This window comes from Chelonus insularis, unplaced genomic scaffold, assembly GCF_013357705.1.
Source record: "Chelonus insularis isolate UGA/USDA-ARS -01 unplaced genomic scaffold, ASM1335770v1 contig_17_pilon, whole genome shotgun sequence".
Classification (NCBI taxonomy): domain Eukaryota; kingdom Metazoa; phylum Arthropoda; class Insecta; order Hymenoptera; family Braconidae; genus Chelonus; species Chelonus insularis.
In genome coordinates this window covers 2,026,034-2,052,677 of record NW_023276415.1, presented here as the reverse complement: position 1 = coordinate 2,052,677, position 26,644 = coordinate 2,026,034, and the positions used below count along the sequence as shown (strand labels likewise).

General features: G+C 30.8%; 1 protein-coding gene across 14 annotated transcripts; it reads right to left on the bottom strand.

The window, feature by feature from the left end:
- Window positions 1-392: 392 nt before the first annotated feature.
- On the bottom strand, window positions 393-26,561 carry msn (serine/threonine-protein kinase msn). Of its 14 annotated transcripts, none has more exons than XM_035078925.1 (21): window positions 25,998-26,561; window positions 24,743-24,808; window positions 19,583-19,639; window positions 18,524-18,568; window positions 17,990-18,272; window positions 17,552-17,763; window positions 17,188-17,416; window positions 16,806-17,066; window positions 16,336-16,511; window positions 15,811-15,831; window positions 14,346-14,540; window positions 13,875-13,978; window positions 13,557-13,633; window positions 13,353-13,429; window positions 11,356-12,141; window positions 7,851-8,000; window positions 4,323-4,536; window positions 4,027-4,247; window positions 3,619-3,936; window positions 3,220-3,519; window positions 393-2,928 (listed from the first exon to the last, which is right to left on the bottom strand). In XM_035078925.1, the coding sequence occupies exons 1-21, from the start codon at window positions 26,061-26,063 to the stop codon at window positions 2,845-2,847; spliced, it is 3,942 nt and encodes a 1,313-aa protein (XP_034934816.1). In that variant the 5' UTR covers window positions 26,064-26,561; the 3' UTR covers window positions 393-2,844. The 14 variants fall into 14 exon arrangements, with proteins under 14 accessions (XP_034934816.1, XP_034934819.1, XP_034934822.1 ...); XM_035078928.1 differs by having other exon boundaries at window positions 4,323-4,491; XM_035078931.1 differs by having other exon boundaries at window positions 11,356-12,006.
- Between the last annotated feature and the right edge of the window lie 83 nt (window positions 26,562-26,644).

Below are 26,644 nucleotides of genomic sequence, written 5' to 3'. Positions count from 1 at the left end.
TTTAATAAAATGACGTATAATAATAATAATAATAATTAATTTTAATAATATATAAAAAAATTCATCACTACCATCTTTGGGAGAATATATATAGAAAGGCAGACGTCCAACTTTTGAAGAATAAGAAGGACCGCAGGATTAGAAAATCAAGTTATTTCATTTTTAAAGTAGATGAGAGACCAAATAATTGAGACATGGAGGAAAATAAAAAAGAGAATAAGAGTAAAAGGGAATATAATGGGGGAAATTGAAGCAAGATATAGCAAATTATCGTAATTGGCTATTGTAGAAAGGCAGTTAAAAAGGTATTTTGCAATATAAAAATGAATTTAGGAATGAGGAAATCCTGATAGCAAGGTAATTCATACAACAATGTAACGATAATTTCTGTGTTAATCCTTAATAACTCCCATTCTAATCATTTTCACACTGAGGTTATAATCATCCTTACTTGCGCATTTTTTTTCGTTTTTTTTTATCATTTTTTTTTTCCTCTTTTGTTCTCATTATAAAACAGTCTTTCATTATCGATGCACCAAAAAAATCCCCAAATGTCCGGACGTCCCTCTTTGTTCTTTTTTCTCATTCTTTTTTAATGTTCTTAATCAATTTGTGATTTATTAAAAAAATTTTTTACGCTTGGACATTTTATAAATATAATCAATTAATTGTCCGTACAAGTTTCTAATCACAAATTATAACGGATTGCCAGAAGCGGCAGGTCTCTAAAGGTCTTACTACTACGTATCAGGTATCGAGGTATGGGCCTCCGATCGATTACGGTGCGCGTCGGTCCAACGCTACGTGCTCGTACATATAATACCAGTATGTACAAGTTATCCAAGACAAGATAAAAGAGACGCCATCCCTTTATTATATTATTTTATTGTAAAAATTATTTTCATTATTATCATTATGATAAATTAACATTAATCTTATTATAATCATTATCATTATTATTAATAATTATTTATTATTAGTGTAATAGAAAATTTTTTTATATTATTCAAGTTAAAAAATTACTTGGATCACGTAAAATTGGATCGTCGTAGCTCCGATTAACTAAAGCAGTGGTTATTCAATACACTCCAATAGTCATTCAAGATATTATTGCACGTAACTGCATATTGAACATCATTTAGATGCGTTATATCCTGTGATACATAGTCACTTCATCTACAGTACCACTGCCGTTATAATATTAAATTATTGTAATGCAAGAAACTATGTAAATGTACAAATCTTCTTGCAAGTCAATATGATAAAAACATTTTTTTATTTAATTCAATATTAAAATTAAAATTTTTTTTTTATTTCATTCAACTAAAATATAAATTGATAAAAAAAAACTATATTTTAGAGCTCATAAGAGGGACGATCGAAATGGGTTTTTTTAAAAAGAATAAAAAAATTACCGTATCACTTATTCATCGAAATCCTAGCAAAATTATTCTATTTTTTTTCTTTTTGTAAAAATGCGATCAGTAGTCATAATCACACACCATTATCATCATCAATCTTCGTGACATTACTATTATCACCAATCACTTGTCATATTCATATCAATATGTATGCCATCGTCATTATTATATTTATACTTTCGCTATGACAATGATATAATTGAAATTTTTTTAATTCTTTTTTTTTTGTTTATTTAGCCATTTTTTTAGCTTAAAATCTAATCAAACAACGTGTCAAGCCTCAGTATTTTGGGTTACGATATTTTATCATCGAGGAATAACAATAGCGAGAAGTAATATTTCATTCAAAAATACGCCAATCTTTGATTATACTTTCTCGTGTTTGAAATGTTGAATTTGTGATCGCGCCCAATTTACTTTTTTTTTAGCCTTGATTTAACTTTTGCAAACATTTACATTACGTTACGTTAAGTCTTTGATTCACATATTGGCGCGTATCAAATGTCATCAAACACAGAAACATCAATAGATAAATAACGTACAAAAAATGTTGTGTATATACTGATAAAATGCTAACATCGGCATACGTAAATTCATTTACTCTCACTCTTTCGTTCTCTGTTACACATTCTAATTAACCGACAAATGGCATTTTAAATAATACACCTGTAGCCAAGTAATCAGTCCCTGAGCTCCGTGAAAAAGTTTAATTGGAATGAAGAATACGTTGGGGTTGAGCTAGTGCAGATAAAAAATTTAAAACGATTTCCAGAGATGGTTTCAATTCTTAAAACTTATTTAAAATAACTAGGTTACTTTGTTCAGTGTTTGAAAAACAAAATAAAAATTATCAAAATTCTTTATATAGTAATTGAAAAAAATATTTATAAAATTGGAAATTAAGCCTTTCTATAAATTTCTCATTTACTTTTTGTTTTGTATTTTCTTGAATGACTCTATTGTATTAACAGTCCTGGCCGTAATACGTAGAAGAATTCAAAGCAGGGCACGCCAAAAAACACAGAAATCGTTTTACCAAGATGTTAATACCATTCAAAGGATCGGAGCTAATTCTTCGTAAAGATAAACGCGAATTAACAGGTTTCTCACTATCATAGTTATCCTCATCGTTTGCAAAATACTGTGGCTCATCTTGTTCTTGATTATTGTGGCGATTGCGACGTTGGTAACGATGTTGACGTTGTTCGTAACAATAGTTACGATGAAATTTTGGATTGTATTGCTGGTAGTGATGGTGGTTACGATGTATACATTCGCTGGTATCCACAACACTTGAATGTGGCAGTGAAGGATGAATGAACGAACGTTTCGGTACGTATCCTCCCGTTACGCTCGACAATTTGTATGAAACTGGTGGTACTTGCACATGTGATGATGGGGCCATGCTTGGCCTCATTCGGGATCACCAGTTAGCCATCCCTGGTTTGTTCAACGTCATGAAGTATATCTGACAAGAGCTTCCACCTTTCGCCGAAGAGAAAAATACCTGCAAAATAAATAACCATTTTTTAAAATAAATTTATCTTCGCAATATTTCACACGAAAATGAAAACCAGAAAAGCTGAGAAAAAATATCATTCAAAAATTCCATCCTAAAAATAGTTTTTACATTTTTTATCTAGAAATAAATTTTTTTCCAACTTAAATAATGATATAAACTTAAAAACTAGGAAATTGCTTGACAACGATCTCTAAGATTATAAAGAAAATGTTTAACTCCGGAGAGTAAAAAAAATAATTAGCATAATTACGGTAATATCTATGATATAAAAACTACCTTATCGTTACGTTCGCAGAGGAACTTGAGCCGTTGAGCTTTTTTGTGCATGAAAACACCATCTAGATGACCAGTTTCTACACTTCTTATTTCGATTGCCTTATTTCCCCATCCCATAATTTGGCCTGTTCCAATGTAAGCAACACTAGTAGGCATTTCTCCCCACTGTAAAACCATTGTCTTGGAAACTCTGCCATAAGTATTAACGTAGACACCTTCATTATCGTAACACAAAAGAAGTTGCATGCCATTACTATGGGGTAAAGCGACTATGCAATGAGGACAAATCGGGCCCTGAGTCTGTAAAAAATAAATTGAATTGACAATTTTTTTTCCTGAAGACAAATTGAAACGGAATTAGGAAAGTAATTTTTAAAGCATCAAAATTTATAGACTTACATGTTTCGGTAGGTAAATGTCGTAGACGGTTGCGGAATCTAAATCTACCGCATGGAAACCATCAGCACTTCCGTAGATAACTTTCAATCTTGAACCTTCTTCTACCGTAAGATCAACAAGAAGTGGTCGGTGTGCAAGCTCACCAAACGATTTAAAGGCCATGAATTTGTGATAAGGTTTTGGAGCCCAAGCGTAAATCTCTATCGAGTCTTTCAGAGCGATGACGAGGAATTTTATTCTCTCGTACTTGACTATTTTAAAGTGCACAGCACCCTGAAGGTCTCCAACATTAATCCAACCATTACGTCGTTCAACTTGCTATATAAATTATTGAGAAAAACGGGTGTTATTATTATTAATAATAATAATAGTAAAAAGACGAATAAGATTATTTCAGAATATACTTACATCACTGTGACCATCAGTTCGTAATATTTTACTTTTCAACCAGGAAAGATAATAAACCCTCACACGATTTTTCTTTCCACTTATAGTTACTAGAATATTCTGCCCTTCAAGAACTTCCATTTGTTGGAATCGTCTTCTGCTAATTAATTGATAAACTTTGCCTTGTCCACTTCGGTCGAGTAACATAAGCCCATTTTCAGTACCAATTAAGAGATTAACGCCTGCAATAGATTACATTTAAATATATTCAATAATTTATGAGGTCATTTAAGTAGTTGATAGCCAAAAAAACTTACCCCACAATGCAGCGCAAAGTATTTCACTATTAAATCGTTTTTTGTATTTTCTTATTTCTGGAGTATCTGAAGCTAAATCATGACTTGTAGGAGTGACATTAACATTGACATGTGATTCTCTTCTCGCTGGACCAGCACCAAAACCAAAGGTCAAGAAAGATCTCTGTTTCTGTTGAAGTGCAAGAGGTGCAGGTGTTTTTACAGCTTGTCGATACTGTAACAAAGTCACTTTTGTAAATTAGTGAATTCGAAATAAGTCATTGTAAATGCCGTAAAAGAAAGAGCTTGGCATTAAGTTAGACTCGAAAAACAATAGGCATAAAATTAGATTACTCAATTACTTTCAAGATTTACAACTACTCTAAAGCGTTACGCTAGTTGCACCATTACTTATTTCCTCATGAAAACTTGCTCTTATTCGATTTTAAGACATGAGTGGATTTTTTAACCTGTCTTATCATGAATAAAAATGACTTCTTAATATGATTATTGTTTTTTTTTTTTTTTTTATTTTTCTGAAAAAGGAGATCAGAACGTTTTTTAGTCGACAAAATGCAATGACCCGCGAATGAAGCAACAACATACAGTAGAAGAAGTGAGAACAAATGCCAATAATAATAACACCAGCTTTAATTATCGTAACCACTATACACGCAATTACAACCTTAGTAGGAAGAGTCACTAGAAGAAATGAGAATTAAAAGCAACATTAAATAAAGAGCATAGAACGCAAAGTAATAAAAGATGTAAAATATTTCTAAAAAATTTACATTCTAGAAAGATTTTCTCTTGTTTTAAACAATCAACATGCTAGTTTCAAATAGAAATAGTAAAGAAGCTTAGATCATACAAAACATCCAACATACTGAGAAAACATGAAACTAATGAGAAAAGTATTTTTTACAACCCCAACACTCTTTCATCATAACACAAAAATCTAATAAAAATACACAAACAGAATCAAAATAATAAAAAAGCCCAATTGTGAATCTATTTACAGAAATTAAAAAGTAAATTATAAAAAAAATAAAACACAAGGTATCTTTGGTATACTTTGAGTTTATCATTTAATTAATAAATTTTTAATTTGTTTAATTTTGTTTCAAAATTAATGTAATTTGAATAGTAAAGAAATTCCCAATACCTCTAAAATAAACATTTGATCTTCAATCAACGATCTTTCATTTTAATATTAAATTCATTATGAGTCAACACTTTGTAATATTATTTCATTAAAAATTCTTCGTCTGGGAAATGAGAATTTAAGTGTTTTTAAACATCTTCAAATTTACTCAATTTCAAAGATATTTGATTTTCAACTACTTTTTGCTGGGATGAATTTAGAAAAAATTTAGATTAAAATTAATTGAATACATCAAGTACTTGTTAGAGACCATCAGCATAAGTATTTTAAGAAAGATAAAAAATTACAGTAAAAACTTGAATGCACTTGAATGAGTGGAAATCATTAATTATAAGATCAAAAATTTATTTCATTCAAATCGATATATTTTTATTAAAAACAAAACCCTCAGAGAGAAAAATGAAGCGACACTGATCTGATGTAGATGGATAAATACTTACATTTTAATTAGTATTGGGATTGGGGTGGTCAGTAGATAAGGCCCTGCCGTTCAAGTTAGAGCTCCCGCGGTTCCCACAACACACAACATAATCGTCAATTAGTCACGTTGGAATCGATAAATAATAATTACAAGGGCCATTTTCTTAACTTTCAATCTTTACATACACATATAGCAATATGATATAGGATAATTATAATTAAATGAGTTAAAAGAATCACGCGATAAACCACATGGAAAAATGTGAAATTTAACGTGTTTTTACAAAAATGATCTGACACACCCAGAGAAATGAATGTGATTCAGAAAAATTGTGCTTGCAAATATTAATAAAAATTTCTTTGAAATATTTCTCTGGTTGTATTAGGATATTCAGAGCATATTAGCTCATTTGATTTTTAATTCGTGGCAACTAATACATATATATGAAACGTGGGATTATTCATTTGTAACATGTATAAATTTTATATACTTTCTGGGAATTCTAAAAAGACTAATGGATAAACAAACAGAGAGAAATAATAGTTAATTAACCAAATGAATCTTTTCTCTCTTTACAAAGCTAAAATAATACAAATGCAAAAGAATATTTAAGATAATGAAAATTAGAAAGATAAACAAAATTAAATAAAAATTAAATAATTCTTATGAAAATTAATTAATGATAATGAATAGTAATAAATAACATGACAATTTGAAGCGTCTAAGCTAAGAAATATTTTTCGCACCGCTTTTGCTCAAACATTAAACTACTTAATATGAACAATTAAATTAATTAAAAAATCTTTTGAAGATTTTAAAAGTTGGAGCATCTGCGGTTATAATCTCGAGTACCTTCATCAATTGTTTCAACTGAATTCTAAATTAAGACAAAACTTTTCACAAGACACACTATAAGCATAATGGAACGTATAAAACATTGATGCGGGCCTTACTATGTTCACCACGTACCTAATTGAGTGCACAAGAATGGGACGTAATTCTAAATAACTCATATGTAACATGATTTTATTGGAAAATATTTGATTTAATTTGACGATCAAAATTTCTTTATGTTTCCCGATAAAAATATTTTCATTTTATGTATAGTTTTTTTTATTTCATTGACTCTCAAAAACTAGGTACGCATTTAGTTGTATTTATAACACTATTTTTATAGTAAATAATATGATGCTGCAAGTGTGTATCGACTTTCAATTCGATATCGTTTTGATAGAAATGATAGAGGGAAACGTAAAGGGAAAGCAATTTTCATCTGCAAAGTGAATCTATAAAATTATTTTGATCGTAGGGTAATAATCAAACGTCAAAAATAGATAATTTTTTATAAAATGAACTTTAAATGTAAAAGACAAATTTTCGTAAAACTTTTATAATGTAATAAAAAAGTATTTATTTTTAAATGCAAGAATTACTACTTATCAACTGTCGGATAAAATTTATTAGAAATATTGTTTTGAGAGTAAACAACAATAATCCAAAATAACAAGATTAAGTTAATAGTGATATATATTTCAATTAAATATTTTTATCGTGAGAAATGTAAAATACTTTAACAAGAAAGAATCTCAATGAGATATTAGTCAGTAAAAAAAATTTATGACGTTTTAAAAGTCATCTTTTCCGTAAATATAGACATAAATCTAGAATATTGAATGAATTTCCGCGAGAAATATTTCTAGCTGTCGTACCTCGTCTTTTCATCGAGTCATTCACGGTAAATTAATTAAATAAACTAAATAACCCGTTTAATATGAAACTTTCCATCCGTATAAAACCAAACGTCAAGCCAAACTATGGAGAAATTTCAATTTAACTATTGAAATATTAGCGTTTAAAGTGGCTTACGAATAGCTGAAGTTGAGAGATTGTTTGGTATGTTTCAGTATACGAATGGGATAGAGCTGAAAATATAGATTAAATAGATGTACTGCAGGTGTCTGACCTCTTCGCTGTTTGACTTGTCTTGCCGTTGACCCGGTGACGAGGTCAAAAGGTCCGGTAGAACTGAGCTAGGTCGTGAGCCAGGCGATGAATCTGACCTCTGGAAGTCTCCTCCTCCGCTGCTTCTTGCACGTTCTCCTCCTTCTCGATTCTGTAATTCGAAATATGTTTCAGTGGGAACGACTAATTTCATCCAACTCTGATAAAAAATACTACTAAACAAATTGTAAATAATTAATTCCAAGTAGGAGCTATAAAGGAGAAGAGACATTAGATGCTTTTAGTTACAAGGAATCATAAATACTCCAAGAAACAAAAAATTACAATCATAAGGTACTTTTATTAAATTTTTTTTTTTTCAAAGTTAAAAGTTATGTTTAAAAATGCGGATTTTTTTTATTATTTGAATTCAGAGTTAATTGTGACTTAAACAGTAATTTAATTTGAGAAAAAGTAATAAAATAAAATAAAAGAGAGGTAAAAATGTAGATTAAAGGGCAGAAAAGAAATAAAGGAAAGTAAAAAAAGAAGAAAAGTTGAAGAATGGGTAAAGCAGGAAGAAGAATAAGGTAAAATGAAAAAGCAAATGACTATTCCAATGCTGTATTTACGACTGAAATATACTGGAATAATGTCAACGGTGAGTTACTAAAGTTATTTCCATTCTCTACGAAAACTTTGTAAATATACATTTTTGAATATGTATTTTCGAATTTATAGTGTCACAACTTGACATGAATATTTCATTTTTTATAATGAACCAAAAGAGTAATTTCAAACCGGGGATTCAAGTTATGTTGGAGTAAGTACATAATATTTCATTGGAATGTCTTAACGATTGAGAATGAGACAGAAACAATTCAGAAGTTATATAGATTTACAGAAAAGAAAAATTGAAAGAAGTGAAAATATTTTATGGAGACTCAGTTATTGAGTATGAGAAATGAAAGGGAAAAAGTGAAATTTATTATAGAGATCATTTTATAAGAATTACGATATTATAAAGTAGACAAAAACAACGAAAAATAATGAAGTACTAATAAACAAACAATTAAAATTAGACTAATATAACTAGAGTTAAGCCACGCGAATGTTTTAAGCGTGACAATAAATAAGGTAAATGTTCCAGTCTTGTTTTGTTGACAAAGTCTGAATATCTTGTTTCAAAGCTATTATGAGCTAAACAATTTAACTTCCATTTTACATAAAACAATAAAATAGCCTTACTACTAAAATATACATTGACTTTTAGACATTAAATAAAATTACTTCAATGAAAGGTACATTTAATTTCTTCATTACTAGGAACATTTAACTTCCACAATGAGCAATACATTTATTATTAATAATATCAACACAAAAACAGACTAGCAATAGAAACTAACTGAAATGTGCCAGGCATTTTTGAACTGTCAGAGAGACGCTTGCACGTTGGACAATGTCAAAAGTAATAAAAAATGAAAAAATAAAAATTTACATATTTATAGATAGTGATAAAAAATCTAAATCGATTCCATTAAATTTTCTTTTTTTTCAACTGAATATCACATAAATTGATACACGTGCATCGTATTCAAATAACGAACATAGAGTCACGTTACAAGCTTATTTACTTATTTTTTGAACTTCCACATCATTGTAAAGTGCATTTTTTGTTATCCTCATGCCAGCGTTTTCTGAAAGCATGCTCTCATAGACGTAACATTTTTTTAATAAAAAAAATAGTAAAAAAAAAAAAGAATTTAAACATGAAAGGCTAATGATTTTCGGTGAAATGACACGATGTGAGAGTATAATAATCAATTGCATCCTCGTTTAGGCGTAAGCATTTCATGCAACGGTCGTCACGATCATCGTTAAAATTTCTTCTCGTTTGTCAATTGAACGATGCAGTCAATTGAAGTCTAATACGTAAGGATCTAGAAATTTAACATTCTAGATGTTTTTTTTTTAATTCTTTTCTACTCTTCCAGGAATCCTTGGCTTATACATTATCATCCTTTTCCTCGATTTTTCCTTCATTGAGGGATTTTATCAGTCATCTTCTTTTTTCATCTTCTCAAAGGTTTCGTTAATGGTCGATGCTTCGTGAGCAACTCGTAACTCCTTCATTACTTCATGCACGCTTCAGCAGGCATGTAAACATATTTCAATGAATAATGTTAGCACAAACACACATGGTTATTACTTGATCTCTTTTACGAGTCAAGCCTTTTTTGTTATTTGAATGATTTTTCTAATCAAATGTGCATGAATCAGACGCTGATTGCTTACTGATAGCCAACGTTTTTTGATGAGGACTAATTGAAGACGATGGGAAAATGAAAGAATAATTGATGAAAATCAATTACATAATTTTGATGAATATGGAGAAAAGGTTGTTTTTTTTTTTGTTTTTTCTGAAAATGGACTTGAGTGATTTTTGATGAGATTAAATGATTCATTGATTATTAGCAGCGTGCAATTGTGATGTTAGCCACAAAAGCCTTTCGAATCCCATGCGATAGCCTTCATTACTTTAAGTTATTTTTGTTAGTATGATTATTTGGACGTAATAAGCGAATCCCGACATCACCTGCAGCATGTTATGTAGCATAAAAGTTGATGGAAGTGCAGGAGTACAATTTGGAGAGGAGTGTCTCTATTTATATCGACGATTATGTTGATTTGTATAGTAAAACTATCCAACGACTGCAAAAAGTTATCGAGTTATATGGTGTTATGGAATCTAAGTCACACTACTGAATTTAATTGAAAGAATACTTTAAATGATATTTCAAATTACGAGATGATATATAAGAGAATTTTCAATTAGTAAATAATTATTTACAATCAACTAATTGAAATAAATTTAAATAATTTATGTCTTTTCTAGAGATTAAAATAAATCTAATGTGGAAGAAGAGTAACAATTTCAAGAATATGCTAAAAAGTATTAATAACCGTCACTACTCATTAAATGTTGCGAGAAAAAATTACTTATTTTTAAAGAGATAGTAATAAGAAAAAAAAAATATCTATATCTCTAAGGAACATATAAATAATTGGTAATAAAATAATAAATAAAAAGTTAATTATTTTTAGACTCTCATGAAATTAATATTTTATTTGAATTATAAATCATTGAAATAATAACGAAAATGACTTTGGATATAAATATTGCTGAGAAAATTTTCATTAAAGTTTTCAGACTTCTCTTTGCAAGTAATTTATTTCTCACGCTCTAAAGTATTTTAAAAACAGTAATTAATGAATTATCTTTATCGAAAAAGTTCTAGGATGAGGAAAATGCTTCTACCTTGTACTGCGTCGACTATTTCTAGTTAATTATCATTCGAAATAATCGTAATATGAGTCCGGATGCGGGATGTTATCATAGGAAATGTATAAAGTATGTATGAGATAGCAAATAAATGAGGACTAGACAAGGAATATAAGTGATTTGAGGTTTTCGCGCCATAATCTGGCAGGCGGACAGGCAGTCGGAGGGGCTCGACAAGACTGACCTGGGTGATAACAGGGCTGTACTCGCTAGCTGTGGTACTAGCTGTAGACTTAATAGTTCCAGCATCGTCAGAAGTCGGTGTGTCAGTAGGTCTACAACTGCGTCTTCTTGAAGAGTCCTCACTTGCTCGCAAAAGTCTGGCTTCATGTCGTTCTCGTAAGAAGTCTTGTTGTCTATTGCCAAATACTATTTCACTTTCAGTTTTTTCTCTTCTTGGCCTTTGGGGTCCATCTCTTCCATAAGAGAAATCAGTTAAAACTGGCTCTCCTGATGATAATCCACTACCTTTCTTTCCGATTATTCCAGCCACACTTATTTCACTTCCCCGTCTGTTTCCACTGGCAAAAATACTTGACCTGGGTTCAGACTTCTGTAGGTAAGCCGAGTGCCTCGTAGAAGGGAAAAAATCGGAATTTTCTCGTCTGAATGCTCGAGCAAATGCACTGGCATTTCCAAGCTTTGAATCGGACTCTTGACGTCGATGCACTGCTTTAAGTTGAGAGGAGGAGGAAGATTGTGGTTGTTTGTGACTTTGTTTATGATGTTGAGCTACGTCATGTTTCCGTCGTGATGCCAACTCGTAACGCTTCAATGTTCGTTCACCAGAGGATGATGATCTCTCATCACTACCAGACTTGCCGCTGCTCACCTCCTGTTTCATTTTATCCAACCTTTCGTTACATCCTTGAAAGAAGCGAGTAAAGTCCCACTCCTTGAGCAGCAATTGCTCATCAATCTCGGAGTGCCTGTTGCTCGCCGCTCTATCGTCTGTCGCTTGACTAATTTTCTATGCGACAAACGTAGACGGTATCGAACGGTCGGGAAATGAAACAGTGACAAAAAAAGAAAAAAAAACCATACGTGGAATAAAAGTGTGATGATGGGTGATAATGTTAATGTTTTTTTTCTTAAAAACGGATTTTTTTTTAAACTTTTTTATCGTTCAAAATTTTAATGAATTTTTTAAGAATTTAAAGAATGGAAATTTGTTGAATAAAAAATTTAAAAATTTATTCTGAGCAAGTTTTTACAATTTTAAATTTTAAATAAATGCATAGTTCAACTGATAAAAATTTCATAGAATTTCGAAAAAATATAAATGCATTTCCTTTTATAGGAATGTAAGCTAGAGATTGAATAAAATTTTAATGTCTCTTTGATAAAATCCGACAATATTTTTTGCAAATATCATTTTTACTGACTAAAAAAATAAAATACCTTTCATTTTTTCTCCGTTAAAAAAAAAAGACTAAAATACTATAGATATAGTAATAACATATTCGTTTGTTTAGTATTCGAATAAGTTATTCGGCAATTGTTGATGCGTAATGATCGTGAAAATGTAATTGGAATTACGAATGATTTGTAAGAAGATTACGAATGGTCAAGTGCTCAGAACAAAATTGGAGTATTAAATTAATTTTAAAAAATATTATAGTATTTAAATTAATGTATGAGGTGATGCACGAGTCTGCAATGTAAATAACACGTAAGGCCGAGCAATTATCATACAGCAGACGACACTGTGATGTATGAAAGGTATTTATGATAGTGAAAAAATAATCTTCAAAATATATGAATGAATGATAAAAAAATAAACTGTTTTATGGAATAAAAATTGGAGGAGTTTGTTACAGGCAATACGAGATGCTCCCTTTATATATTATTTTTATTTTAACGAGATCTTATTTTAATGAAGAGCACTTCAAACGCATGGTGTAGTCAGAAAATCACTCATGCGTCTGATTGTTGCATAATGATCTCGACAAATCGTAATTTAATTGATCAAAATAGCTTTTAAAAGCAGATCTAGATTTTCCAATTCGTGGACCGTTATTTTTTTGTGGCAGTCTAACGTCACTTTCATATAAACAGTCATACGACGTGTATGGATACACTGCAGTGCGATACATATACAATAATGCATATATGTATGCCAATTGACAACGTTTAGCTACGATATTATTCTTGCACTATTATTTCAAATAATAAACTTACCCTTTTCATGACTAGCGTACGATCACCTGACTCTTCTTCATCAGGAGTAGGTGGCAATGGTCGGTTTGGTGCTCCTCCTTTATTGATGAAACAAAAAGAATCCATCAGAATTGAGTTCATGGAGAGAATATTATGCTTATTCTCTGTTCTTATTTAAAATATAGGTTGAGAGATGTATATAATAGGTTATTGCTTTTTTCTTACCTTCGTGGTGGTTTTGGGCATTGTGTGATGACGACGAAGACGAATCTGAAGATGGTCTGAAAGGAGAAAATTCAGGGCTGGTATGCCAGAAGAATAGAGTTGGCACGATGTGAGATGGATGATACGATTGACGACGGATGGATGGATGATTTTTCGTAGTATAACGACAAGATGATGTTGCCATCGTAGATTAGTGAGGCAAATAATATATGTCGAACGGATGATTAAAAATGAGAAATGAATATATGATATTTACTCATATGCTTTTAGATTAAAAATATATCATTCTAAATTTATGATTGATAAAGATCGACTTACAGAGGTTTTGGTGGATCACTAGCTAATAACGTTCCATCATTCCTAGCATTATTTCCAATAGCATCTTCAAAGTCGTCATCACTGTCACTTTCAACGGTTAATGCCTGAAATAATTAAATATTTTATTTATTTATCCGAAAATACAAAATTTTATTCAATTCAATCATTATTTTTCAAAAAATTTATTTTTTTCAGGGTACTGAAGCTTTTTGAAGTTGGAAAACATAAAATAAAATAAAAAATATAGAAGAAACCCAATATAAATGTGTGTGCTGTGAGAAGAAATAGATTTAAATCCCATGTCAAAGAACTAATTTACCTGCTTGTCCAATTAAATAAGAAAAAAAACTTGATCAACGCTTGAATTGATTTTTTATCATTTACTTTGACACTTTGATTTGTTAGAATTGTTTCTCTTTTCGTTCTTATTAGTAATTGGACGGAGGGTGTGTCTCAGTGATGGAAGCTTACTTGATCAAGAATACTGGAGGATTGAGGCATCTGTTTGTTGTTCTGCTCATTATTGGCAGGTTGAGCCGAGTGCGTAGCAGCATTTGCCGATTGTGCAGGAGCAGGACTCTTATGCTGTCGGTTGGGCCGTGGCGGGGCTTCAGGGCCCTGTGACACACCAAGCTCGTTGAGTTGAGCGGCCAGCATGTCCAAGTCCTACCACCCAACGCGCACACATATTTTTAACCCCGTTAGTTACTTTGCCATTTGCCTTCTCCATATTATTTCATTATAAAAAAACTACGACCGCGTAAAAGCCAAAGTAATTGAGCGATAAAGCATCAAATAAAAAGGAATAAAAATACCAGTAGAGTAAAAAAAAGTGCACAAAAGAATAAATAATAAAAATTGCCTTTTGTCAAATACAAAAACAACTGTGCTAAAAATGTATATCGAGGAAATATTTTGAGTGGGTTAATCAAAGCTTCATGAATTTATTATATATATGAGATCTCGATAGCTTGATAATACTTGATATGAAAAGCTCTTGAAAGACAAACATTATTCGTCAGATCATTTTTACCGGCATTTAAAAGCAAAGCTGCACTTGTTTTAAATTTCCATAAAATAGCGAATTCTGTTCAAGTCTTTTTGATTCCTTTTTTTATTTTCGAATATAATAGATTAGTTCTGTGTCATAAATACACTGTATCAAAATTGATATATCGGAGAAAAATATGTACTCGATATTGCTCCGTTTCACAATTATCTATTACACCTTTTTATTTTCAAGGGTCACAGATATTAAAATATCATGAATATTTTTAGACAAAAATAGTTCTTCAATATAAAAATTATTATTAATTTACCCTAGATAAAATATCGATATCTATAAAATTTGAATTTATTTTTAATAATAAATTACTGATAACGAAATTATTAAAGGCTTAAATTCCATTAAAAGTTATTAATTGAATCTAATTTGATTCGAACCTGAAGTTATCACTTTTCTTTAATTAATTACTAAAAAGTTGAATATATTAAATATATTTAAATATTATTTATTTATTCATTTAAAATTCTTAGTCAAAATCTCTAAAATAATAAAATTAAGATAGAAAAATTCTTGAATACGAATATTTTTTTCTCTCAATGTATAAGGTTGGGTTGTATTTTTAGAAGCATAAGTTGTGTCACATTTTTTAGCATACATATTATAATAGACTTTATATACAATTCACAATTGTGAAGATACCTAGAAAATTTAGCTATTTACATGCAAGCAATATGTACTATATACTTTAGTACAAACCTAATAGTTTACGTGGGCTTTAAATTTTAGATAAATTTAAATTTGGAGAATAATAATGAATAATGAGTCAAAAAAAAGAAAATCTGCATGTATGAAAAGCAGGACAAGAATAAAAAAGTAAATAAACACAGTAAAACAGAAAAAAGAGTAGAGTGAGTGTGTGTGCTTTCTTACCTCAGGCCTCCTCGGTGGCAGCTACAGTACATGTGAACATGGAAAAGAAAAACAAAAACCAAATACATTCCGAATCGAAATATAGGAGACAGATAACAACTAAGAATGAAGAGGGCTTATGTGATTTTATCAAGTTGGCAATTATAATTCTACAAATAATTAGAATTTTCCAAGATGTATCTTTACAGCAACGGTTTTTGCCAACCTGATGTTTAGTTGATATCATGCAGTCTTTATACTAATTATAAACTGTTAAAGTGATCTTTATTATTCGTGCACTGCAAATAGGCGTAACAACAAGTGAGTATAAGTTGTTTTGTAGCCTAGAAAATAATTGGAAGATGTAGTGTAAAATTGGAAAATAGAATCGAGCAGAAATCCTGTTCTTTTGCTGCATACACTCAGCGATTAGAGGTTCTTGGGGTCGTGCATTATCAGCAATTGCTAGCTTTAACTTTCATTCGTTTATTTATCTAACAATTAATCGTCTGTAATAATGAAAGTCTGATTGAAACCAAACCTTACCATTGGTTTAAAGATATGACTATTTCTTTGTGGAGCTTGTCCACCAGATCCTCCACTGCCTGCTCCACTAGAATTCGCAGCTGAATGATGATTAGAAGGTGGTGTAGAAACTTTGTGCTGTTGTCTTGGATCATCTCGAGGGGTTGGTGGCAATGGTCGAGAAGGTGGTTGTGGTTCTACGGAAAAATTATTATTTGAAAAAGTTTCTTTCAAATTAACAAAAAGTATCTGATTAGTTACTAAATTACTTTTAAAATGAGTTTTGAAAACTAAAATGTAACTGAATAAACAAATTACAGTAAAAAAATGATCTAGACAAATTAAATGTTTCCAGACCAGTATAAAATATTTTAAATAACATTTAAGTTTGAATATAACTCTTATCATATTGTAAAAGATACTTTGAGCATCATTACAGTAAATTTTAAACGATAGATAGTTGAAAACAAATAAAAACTCAGAAAATCTACCAATGAGTCTGTGAGGAATGGCAGGTCGTGCTGGAGGTCCAGGTTCAGGTATTTCTCTCTGATTTCTACTTGAAGCTTTTTCTTTATTAGAGTGTGGTTGTTGAGGAATGTCCTGAGTTAACGTTCGCCCTTCCTGGATTTGCTGGAAATTACGACGCAATGTGTCGCCTCCAGGAGCTTGAACTATTGATGATGGTTCTCCAGCCAATGCTGGTTCATCTTCCTCATTCTCGCTACCACTGTATCGATAATCATCTCGTTCTAGAAGAAAAAAAAATGAAGTAATGTACAGCTAATAATATGTACTGATTATAAACTTAAAAATACAGTTATGTTGATGATGAATAAATCAATAGTATCATCCTGTTTCATTTTATTTTACCTTTCTCTTGTTTACGTTTCTTGCAACGATCGATGTGGTCTTTCAGCTGTATCCTCACTTGACGCTCTGTTGGTTGGTCCCGGATGAATGGATGCTTAAGAAGCTGCTCCGTATAAGGTCTTTGATGATAATCTTTCACTAGGACCGTTTCAATGAAACCATGAAATTTCTTAGCCCATTTTTTTGACTTGAGTCTTGGCGGTGTGTTACGGGGAATTAAAAATAGAGCCTAATTCGTAAATAAAGAAAGAGAAATTAGATTGAAGAATAATTTGGTTATTAGGAATAATGACAATTTATTCTTACATTAAAATTAGCTTTAAAATTGATTAATTTAGTAAGTAATCTCTTTTGTTTTACTTACTCTCATGGGATGTAAATCACAGAGGGGAGGCTGTGACTCTGCCATTTCTAGAGCTGTAATACCCAGAGACCAAAGATCACTCCTATTGTCATAAGTAGCATCTGGGTTCTCATCGCAGGCAATTACTTCGGGTGCCATCCAATATGGTGTACCAATAAATGTATTCCTTCGACCGATTGTACGATCTAATTGTGCGCTTACTCCAAAGTCAACTGTGAATATCATAGATTACATTAGTGTTTTCATTTTAGTTTTTGCTATCCTTTTTTGTTTGTTTTTTTAAAAAAAAGGCAAGTTTGAATTTTATGTTGAAATCTATTGAGCAATTTTTTCTTTTCTTATCAAAAAACCATAAAAAGTATGTTCAAAGCATGCCGTAAAATTTTTATTTTTATGTGAGATGATAAACATATTTAGGTAATTATGTAACCAGTTTACCTAATTTGACTTCGGCGTTATCTGTTAACAGTACATTTTGGCCTTTGATATCCCTGTGAATGACTTTGTTACTATGAAGGTAGCTGAGTCCTCTCAAAATCTCTCTCGAGATGTAAGCGATCCACTCCTCCTTGAGACTTTGGCCTTTCGTCGATTTTACCAAGTCAGTCACTGACCCAGCACCGCAATACTCCATCACTAACCATAACTGATCGTCTTTTCCAGGTGGTGATTTTTTGACAAAGGCCCCATAGTATGTTGCAATATTTCTGTGATTTGAATACTAAACAAAAAATACTCCAATTAACAAAATTGTTGACTTTTAATTTTATTTTCACATTGAGAAAAATTTTTATGCGTGAAGATATTCTTTGAATCGAATTTTTAAACAAACTACATTTGAATTCTTATTATGAAATTGTTTTATTATTCAATAAAAGATATGTTGAAATAAATTCTAAATGTCGTCTTTTTTTAATTTTCATAACAATTTTTTTCTCAATGCAATTATGTACCAAAGTTATTTTTGCTGACCTTTTTGAGAACGTTAATTTCAAGTTTTATCTCTTCCTCTTCGTCCTGAAAAATGAGATAATTATTCACTGCTTGTTTCATTAATTTCTCTTGATGAGGAGTAAACAAATTAGTCATGAAGACTTTTAATATAGGCAATTTACGTCTTTCATTAGAACGGGTAAGAAAAGAAAGAAAAAAAACATCAAACTATTTAGTTTATAGTTAGAAGAGTTAAATTGAAACTATGAAGGATCACGAAACGTTGCGTATCACCCGTTAAGTAGGTAAGTAGAGTCAAGATTAGCTCGGGCGTTATATCAGAGAAAGACGGAAGTTTAACAGAGACCCGTTAGTATATCTTCTCTTCGTTTCGTGCAATCCTTGATTTTAAATCTAGTATTCAATCTTTCTCTTTAAATTACTGTCATTTGATAATGCTCATGCTATCATCGTTTACCTGAATATGTAAATACACATTGAATTTAGAAGTAAGGCATCATCAAACAATGTTTGATGTCAGAGATTTGCAGAATAAGATGAGCAAGTCGTATAACAATATATATATATATATATATATATATATATATATATATACTAGTAAGTTAACTGTTATTAAAGATATTCGGTAATCAGTATATCTGACTCAGTCATGCAGTAAATTCTAGGGAAAGACTGCTATCATAAGTGTGAGTAATCAATCGGAAATTTTATTGGTACAATAAGGACAATTATTTTAATTTCTTTATTAAAAGCTTTTTATTTTTCTTTGTTTGATGATTGAGAATTAGAGAATGTATTTAATTGCACCAAAAAATATTAGATGTGTAAATGTGATTGTTAAGTGTTGTTTTGAAGAATTGTTTTGTTTTTAATTTGTGTATTTTTAAAATCATATTTAAAATTAATCTCTTTTAGTGAAATTCGTCACTAATGGTATTAGTCACCGAAAATATTATATCTTAATTTGATTAGTCTAATGAGTCTTTGACGATGTTTAAAAAAACATCAGAGCGTAATGAATGAAATGGAAAGGGTTCATTGACAGTTATATTATCGATTCTAGACAAAGATCCTCACCTCCGTGACATCCATAACTTTAATGGCTGCCAGCTGGCCTGTCTTGGTGTGTCGACCCTGCAAAAAATAAGATCATTCATTCGCTTGAATAATTATTTAATCTAATTTTCTGTTTAAATTAAATTTAACTTTTCGATAAATTTAAGTTACTATTAAGTTATATTAAACTATTATAATTGATCAAAAATATAATTTTCTTTTTTCTCGTGGCAATATTTTAGTATACAATAAATAAAATAAAGTTGTAATATAAATTAATGTTATTGACTATCGATGATTATTCATGATTGGCTCTCGCAGCAGGTACAACTGAATCTAACGGGTTCCTCAGGAAAGCAGCAGATACATGAGTAATAAAAAGAAAAGATAAAACATTGCAAAGCATAATGGTAGACGAGCATGATATCGGTTTTCATTCATTGTAAACTCTTGCAGACGCGCCAGTGGCTTGAGAACTTTTATAGATAAACTCATAACTATAGGACGCAAATAAGCGTAACATCAAGGAAATGAGCATTCATTTTTAGTAGGTCTCACAGTTGATTTCCGTTACAGCCAATACTTATAATTTTTATCTTTTTGATTTTTTCTCAAAGTATTTAATTATAATTGATCTAGGTGTTATTTGCATATTTAATTATAAGTACATTTATTTTAAGTAATGATAATAAGTGAAATATCCTGTAAAAAAAGAATGACCTAGAAAAACTTCAAGTTCAAAAGTTTTTGTAGAAGATATTTGAGTGAAGAATCTTAGTAATTATTTTTTTATGCTGAAGAACAAGGTTGCTTTGTTGTATAAATTATGAAGAATCAACATCTGATAGGTTTCATGTACAAACTGTTAGAAAAAATTGTGTTGAATAAGACCTAGTGGTGTACATTAATATAATTTCCCAACTTTAAATTAAAAATAATGATTAAGATTTTTTTTAAATTAATTTTAAATCTAATGTAATCCATTTATTTATCTTAACTCAACTTTCACTTTGGATTGAAGAAATAAATATGTTCAGTCATGCATCTGTCACTATAATTTTTCATTTCCTTTCTAGTAATTTTTTGAAACTATTGAAAAAATTAAAAGTCCAATAATAATTGAAATAAATAGAGTAAAAATGAGATGTAAGGTACATTAAGGTCTTGCAATAACTTTGAATATCAATGCACAGTTGGAAAATTTCTGTTCAATAATCATTAAATGATAAAGAATGCAAATGAAAGATAATTCGAAAATGCATATCCAATCAGTTAATATCAAACCGATGCATCTGAAAGTCGCGTCATACATGAAATTGTGTAAGTAGGCGCAAGCGCAGATGACGGTGTGCTTAGCCTATCGTCGTCGTTTGTCGTCTTCGTCGCCGTCGAAACAGTGTCATCGGCCTTTCCATACTGTCGAGGGGGTCAGACCCCACGATTCTGTCCTTCTCTACTACTTCTTGGTCCTCTTTCGTCCCGTCTCTTCTTCTCTCTGATAAACCCGAGTACATATTGCGGTAAAGTCCACCCAGCAAGAAATAATATCATTACTTTTAATATACTTTTAGCTTCATTGGAGTAAAAAAATCTTTTGGGTAAAGAAACAAGAGAAGACTTTTGTCGAGCGAAAGCGACGAGAAATTTTCTCAGGCTTCCTTTAAGAACAATAATTTATTTCAATAGACCGGATAGAGGTTGGCAGGTCGTTGGCTTTTTATTTTGGCACAACTACTTTGTTTCCTACTAATTTCCCAAACGCCTTTTCTACTTCCTCCACATACGCTCTTCAAATCCTAGAGTCGTTTCTTGTCAAATAGACATACCCACGCGCTATCATAAGACAGTGTTACTTCAAAATTCATTTGCTCTAAAATTTATAGTATGATATAACTGAGAAATTAAAATTCTATTATATATCTACCCGTTTTCTCAGATACAACAAATTGGTTAAAGTCAAAAAATTCATTTAATGTCATTGTTTATTCCATTTTCGTTTAATTGAAAAGAATAATTAAATATAATATATTTTGTAAATCAAAAATAGTAACTTTAAATTCATCTTTATTTTTTATTTTATTTCATATTTTCATCAATTTTTTGTTCAATTAGATATTTGATAATATTCATGAGTAATCTTAAGAAATCAATAAATAACCTTTTCAATAACAATTTTTATGTATGTATCTGTATACAAATCAATCTAGAAATATTTTTAATGGAATTTTCAATTATCTAGAAACTAATTTAAAAAATGCATTCATCATTTTTTCAATTTTCTTAAATCTCCAGGCTTCATAGTAGAGCCCGATATAAAAAAAATGGAAAATAAATTCAATTTGACCTCTTTCCAGATAAGAAAACTCTTATAGAAAAAAAATAACATGCGTATTGATGTAATCGAGCTTTTGGAATAGACCCTGATTTTAGTATGAGGTGTTCATTCATTGTTAGTGTTCATATCTTGTGGACAATTTAAACGATGACTTTAACTTTAGCTTTATTAAAAAAGTCTTTACTCATGCTTGTAACACATTATAACATTATATCTTCAACAGAATCATTTTCGTTAGCTTATTGCAGAACTTAAGTAATAATTTCTCCATGGTTACGTATTTGCTTCAAATTCATTCTCACTTTTTCTGAAAGCATCTCGAAGAGAGCTGCAGTTCACCGTACTCTCTCTCTATGACTCTTCCCCACGCACTACAAGGACAAGATCACAAGGTAAAATTTTTTCAAGGTGATTCACCAATCCTATGCTCCTTATATTATATTCAACGCAGGTGTGAGAAACACAAGTCAGTTTGATTCATTCCCATTTTGTCTCTATCGATCGCCTCCATCATTTCTTGACTGATTGATCAAAGTCTTAAATTTCAGTTACTTTTCTAACGATTAGATCATCCAGTATATTATTTATTGTCCACACAAAAGACTCCAAAACTTTCAACAATAAAAATCCCAATCAATTCTTTAAAAATTTTTTATTTAAACATCAACAGAACTTTTATCAAAAGTATAATTAAGACTAATGTGTTTCGAAAATAGAAATGAAGTCATTTCTCAAGGCTATAAATAAAATGTTTATGTTTTGGAAGAAGTATTAATATTAGATTATTATTTATTTTAATATGCAAAATGAATTATTGAATAAAAATTTATTTTTCCTTTAATAAATTTATATTCGTACTAGTCCAAATAATAACAAGCAGATAAAATTTTCGAAGAAATATATAATAACTGTTCTTATAAATCATCAATTGAAAACTAATAATTTATCTCTCATGAGTGACTGAAAAAGTAACTGACTACAGTATTATTCATTCATATCCATATTTAATGTATTAACCACTGAAAGATGTGGATGACATTGAATATGAGAAAAATGAAATTAAAAAAAATCAAGGCAAAAAGGCACAAGTAATTTTGCCCCTCGCAAATACGGAAATAGAACAACCACGAGGGCCTTGTGAACTTGACGTCAAGAAGAGAAACTGAGGAAGATAGAGAGCACTTTCCTGGCCAACCACAAGGAAAGTTCGCATCAATGGTAAACAATCTTCAATGACACTAACTAAACCTTTGTAGATCTATTTAAAATCCATGTAATGTCGTCATCATTATTGATTTTATCGATGACCAGCAATTAATAGAATTGGTTATTTACGTCCATTAAAATGGCGTCAAAGTAGTGTTAAACAAAATGATGATAAAAAAGAAAAAAAATAAATTACTAGCAACACGTGAGTCATGAATAATGAGGAAATTGTAAGTGGACGTAATGACTATCGCAAAAATTCCAAGGAATAAACCCTAGTGGTGGGAAGAATGAAAGGTAGAGTTGAAAAAAAGAAGAGACAAGCCACAAGTCTACTGGTGCCGTTTGCTGTCATGAGAGCGAGACAAGAGACGTCGTGGTGCGTGCGAGAGTGGTAGCTCTCTGTATCCCGCTCGCGTGGGAGTTTTACCGCATGCCAACGTTTTTCTCCTCAACTCAGCGAGTACGATATTTCATATGTTATCCTTCCATTCAATTGACTTAAAATTCAATATATATATATATACATATGAATTCCTGAAATTTTAAGTAGTTCAAAAATCTAGAGCAAACTTTATGAATGTCAAACATGCAAAGTATTTGTTTTTTAATGTAGAAGAACTGAAATATTTCAATTGATATTTTAATACTTTTTTTTAAGAATTTTTATTTATCATATAGGTTTTATTTATGTTATATAACAGCAAGAAATATCGAATATCATAACAATGAACTTGAGATGAGAAAAAATAATACCACATTTAACCATTTAATAGTAGGTAATTTAATAATAAAATCGTTTAAAGTTCAATCATTCTTATATAATTCAATAATATTTTATTATTTTTAGCTGTTACTTATGTTTAAAAATTAGAAGCAAATAAATTTTCGCCAAAGATTTATAAATAAACTCCAAATTCCAACTTCTCTTGACTTATCGAAAAGTTTTAATTAATTCTAGGAAGCATCCAAAAATAGTATACAATAAAATCCCGAAAAAGAATTTAAAAAAAATTATTATTCAACATCAATAACTTCATTGTTGATCTTATCGTATAAATGTGTAGATAAAAATGGCAACAAGAATAATTACATTATATTATTTGAGAATTTGATTCTTTGAATGCCAGACACTCGTGAATGACACAGATCACACGGCACATTTATCTTTTATGAATGACACATTTAAGTAAAAGCTTTAGCTGAACGGTAAATAAAGAGCTTTTTTTCCTTTACATCAAACAACTCGACAGCAATGCTTTTTAGAAGAAAAAAAAGTTGCACTCAACCTGAAATCACAGTCGGTGCATATTGTGTATCGACCAACGAATCGCCCACGCCAATAAAAAAAATGATGAAGAAAAAAATTCCTAACCCGTCAGACATGTTTTGGGCTCGTTAATAGCAGCACGTTTATGAAACATTTTAACACGCGTACGGAAATGTTCCTATTTAGAAATCAAAGTATAATACTAACGGATGTACTCTAATGAACACGAATGGAATTAAAAAAAACCTACATTGACAAAGAGAAAACTAAAAATCATTACGAACCCTGCATTGTCTATTTTTTGTAATAAATAGACATAAGTAATTTCTAACTTTGATATTCTTGAAATAGAATGCAATAAATATCTTACCTTATACACTTGACCATAAGTTCCATTGCCAACGACTTCGATGAGTTCGAAGATTCCGGCTGGATCCTGAAAAAAATTAATGCATCAGTCACTCAGCTTCTTAAGGCTTTTCACAAATGTTATATTGATGACGCACAAGCGTGGAATGACTCCTAGCCCCTTTACTTGATTTCAACGCGTGTCTGCTTCTATTCTGATTACCAAGACTGACAATGAGCTTCTAGAAAATAACTGGACTTTGTAATGTTGGATTTATCTGCTGGTATCATTTGAAATGTAAAAGAAATCATCATCGGTGTCAATGACGATGACAATGATCGACCGTTTCAGTTCTGAGCAATTAATTGTTGCTCTAGTTTCTCTAACTCATCTGTCAGATATTCATGTTCAATTAGTGATATGTAAAAATGAAAATTTAAAAAATCAATTGTAAAAAAAACTTTTATTTTACATTGAAAAATATTTTTAAACATTTATTTGAATAAAATTTTAATTAATTAATGTTTTAAAAACGAGAAATAATAAAGGAATTGAGAAGTTAATGGTTCAAAATTAATGAATAAAGTTGATTAAATCTTAATTATCAAGCGGAAGTCGGAACGACAGTGAAAAAAAAAAGTTAAATTAAAATTGTCAGATTAACCTTTCTGTTGATTCTTTGAAAGTATTATAAAATTAAAAAAAAATTTGTATGAATTATTAAATAAGTTATATTGACTTTAAAACTTTATAAACTTCCATTTAATTATATTAAATTTATAAAATATAATAAACTATCTAGATATTTTCAATTAACTTTCTATCAAGAACACATAACAAAAGGAAAAAACGCAGATTTATATTGTATAAAAAAGAGAAATACTTGTAGCCAGTGAAGATAGATAATTTGATAGGGGAAGAAGCCGGACGGATATCAGAAACAGCTGAAGGAATGATAGGTCCCCTCGAAAGATAATGAAATAAACGAAAGATAAATAATTAGAGTATTGACTGTTTTATGAAAAATAAGAAACAATGAATTTAGACATTATCAGTACGCCTAAACTCCCGGAAAGTACACATACACATATTCACGATATACAAATAGAGAAATAAAAAAGATGGATAGAGATTGTGAATCTTGACAGAGAAACGTCGAGGCTGGAGTAAAGCATCGAAAAAATAAAGTAGTTTTTTCGATGGTAGACATTGATAAATGCTTAAGTCGATAAATCAATGAGAATGACAGACAACTTTCCAAAGTTGGTTTACATACCTTGAGTGCATTCAAGTCGATGTCGTCTAGCGAGCAGTTAACGCTCGGTGCCAAATTGTGCGCCATCTTGATACGCTACTCGTGTTCTCTGTCGTTGGTTTGCGCACTCTCGTAGTTGCGTCTTTGTCTAGTCTACACCACCCGCACGCCGCACAATTGGAATAAAAATACAAGTTAATTGTAATATTCAAGTTATAAACACTGAAATCTTTCGTTGCCTGACACGCCCGGGGGGTAACTTTCCTCTAAAATAATGATAATATCACGGCAAGGGGCCCTACGTCTCCGCCTATGTCCTGTCTACTCTACACTACTCTCTTCGTTTCTCTTCTGGCCCTATCTCCGTTGATCACGAGATACACTCGGCGAATATTTCGCCTTCACGCTGCACTTGGTATCTGTTAAATTGCTATTGGATGCTGGCAAACCGCGCCAAGTCACACCCGGAGCCGCACATGGCGAACAAAACGTACGAAAACCGCACACTCCCAGTCTCAGTACGTTGCACCGTTCTCTCGGTATGAACATACATGCAGGAGGCACAAGTCCTGCTGTGTCAAGGGAGGCCTTGAAACTTGCTGTTGGTGCCCCCCTCCCCTTCATGAAACTCATGAGTATTAAATGCACTCACAGTACTTAGTGCCTCT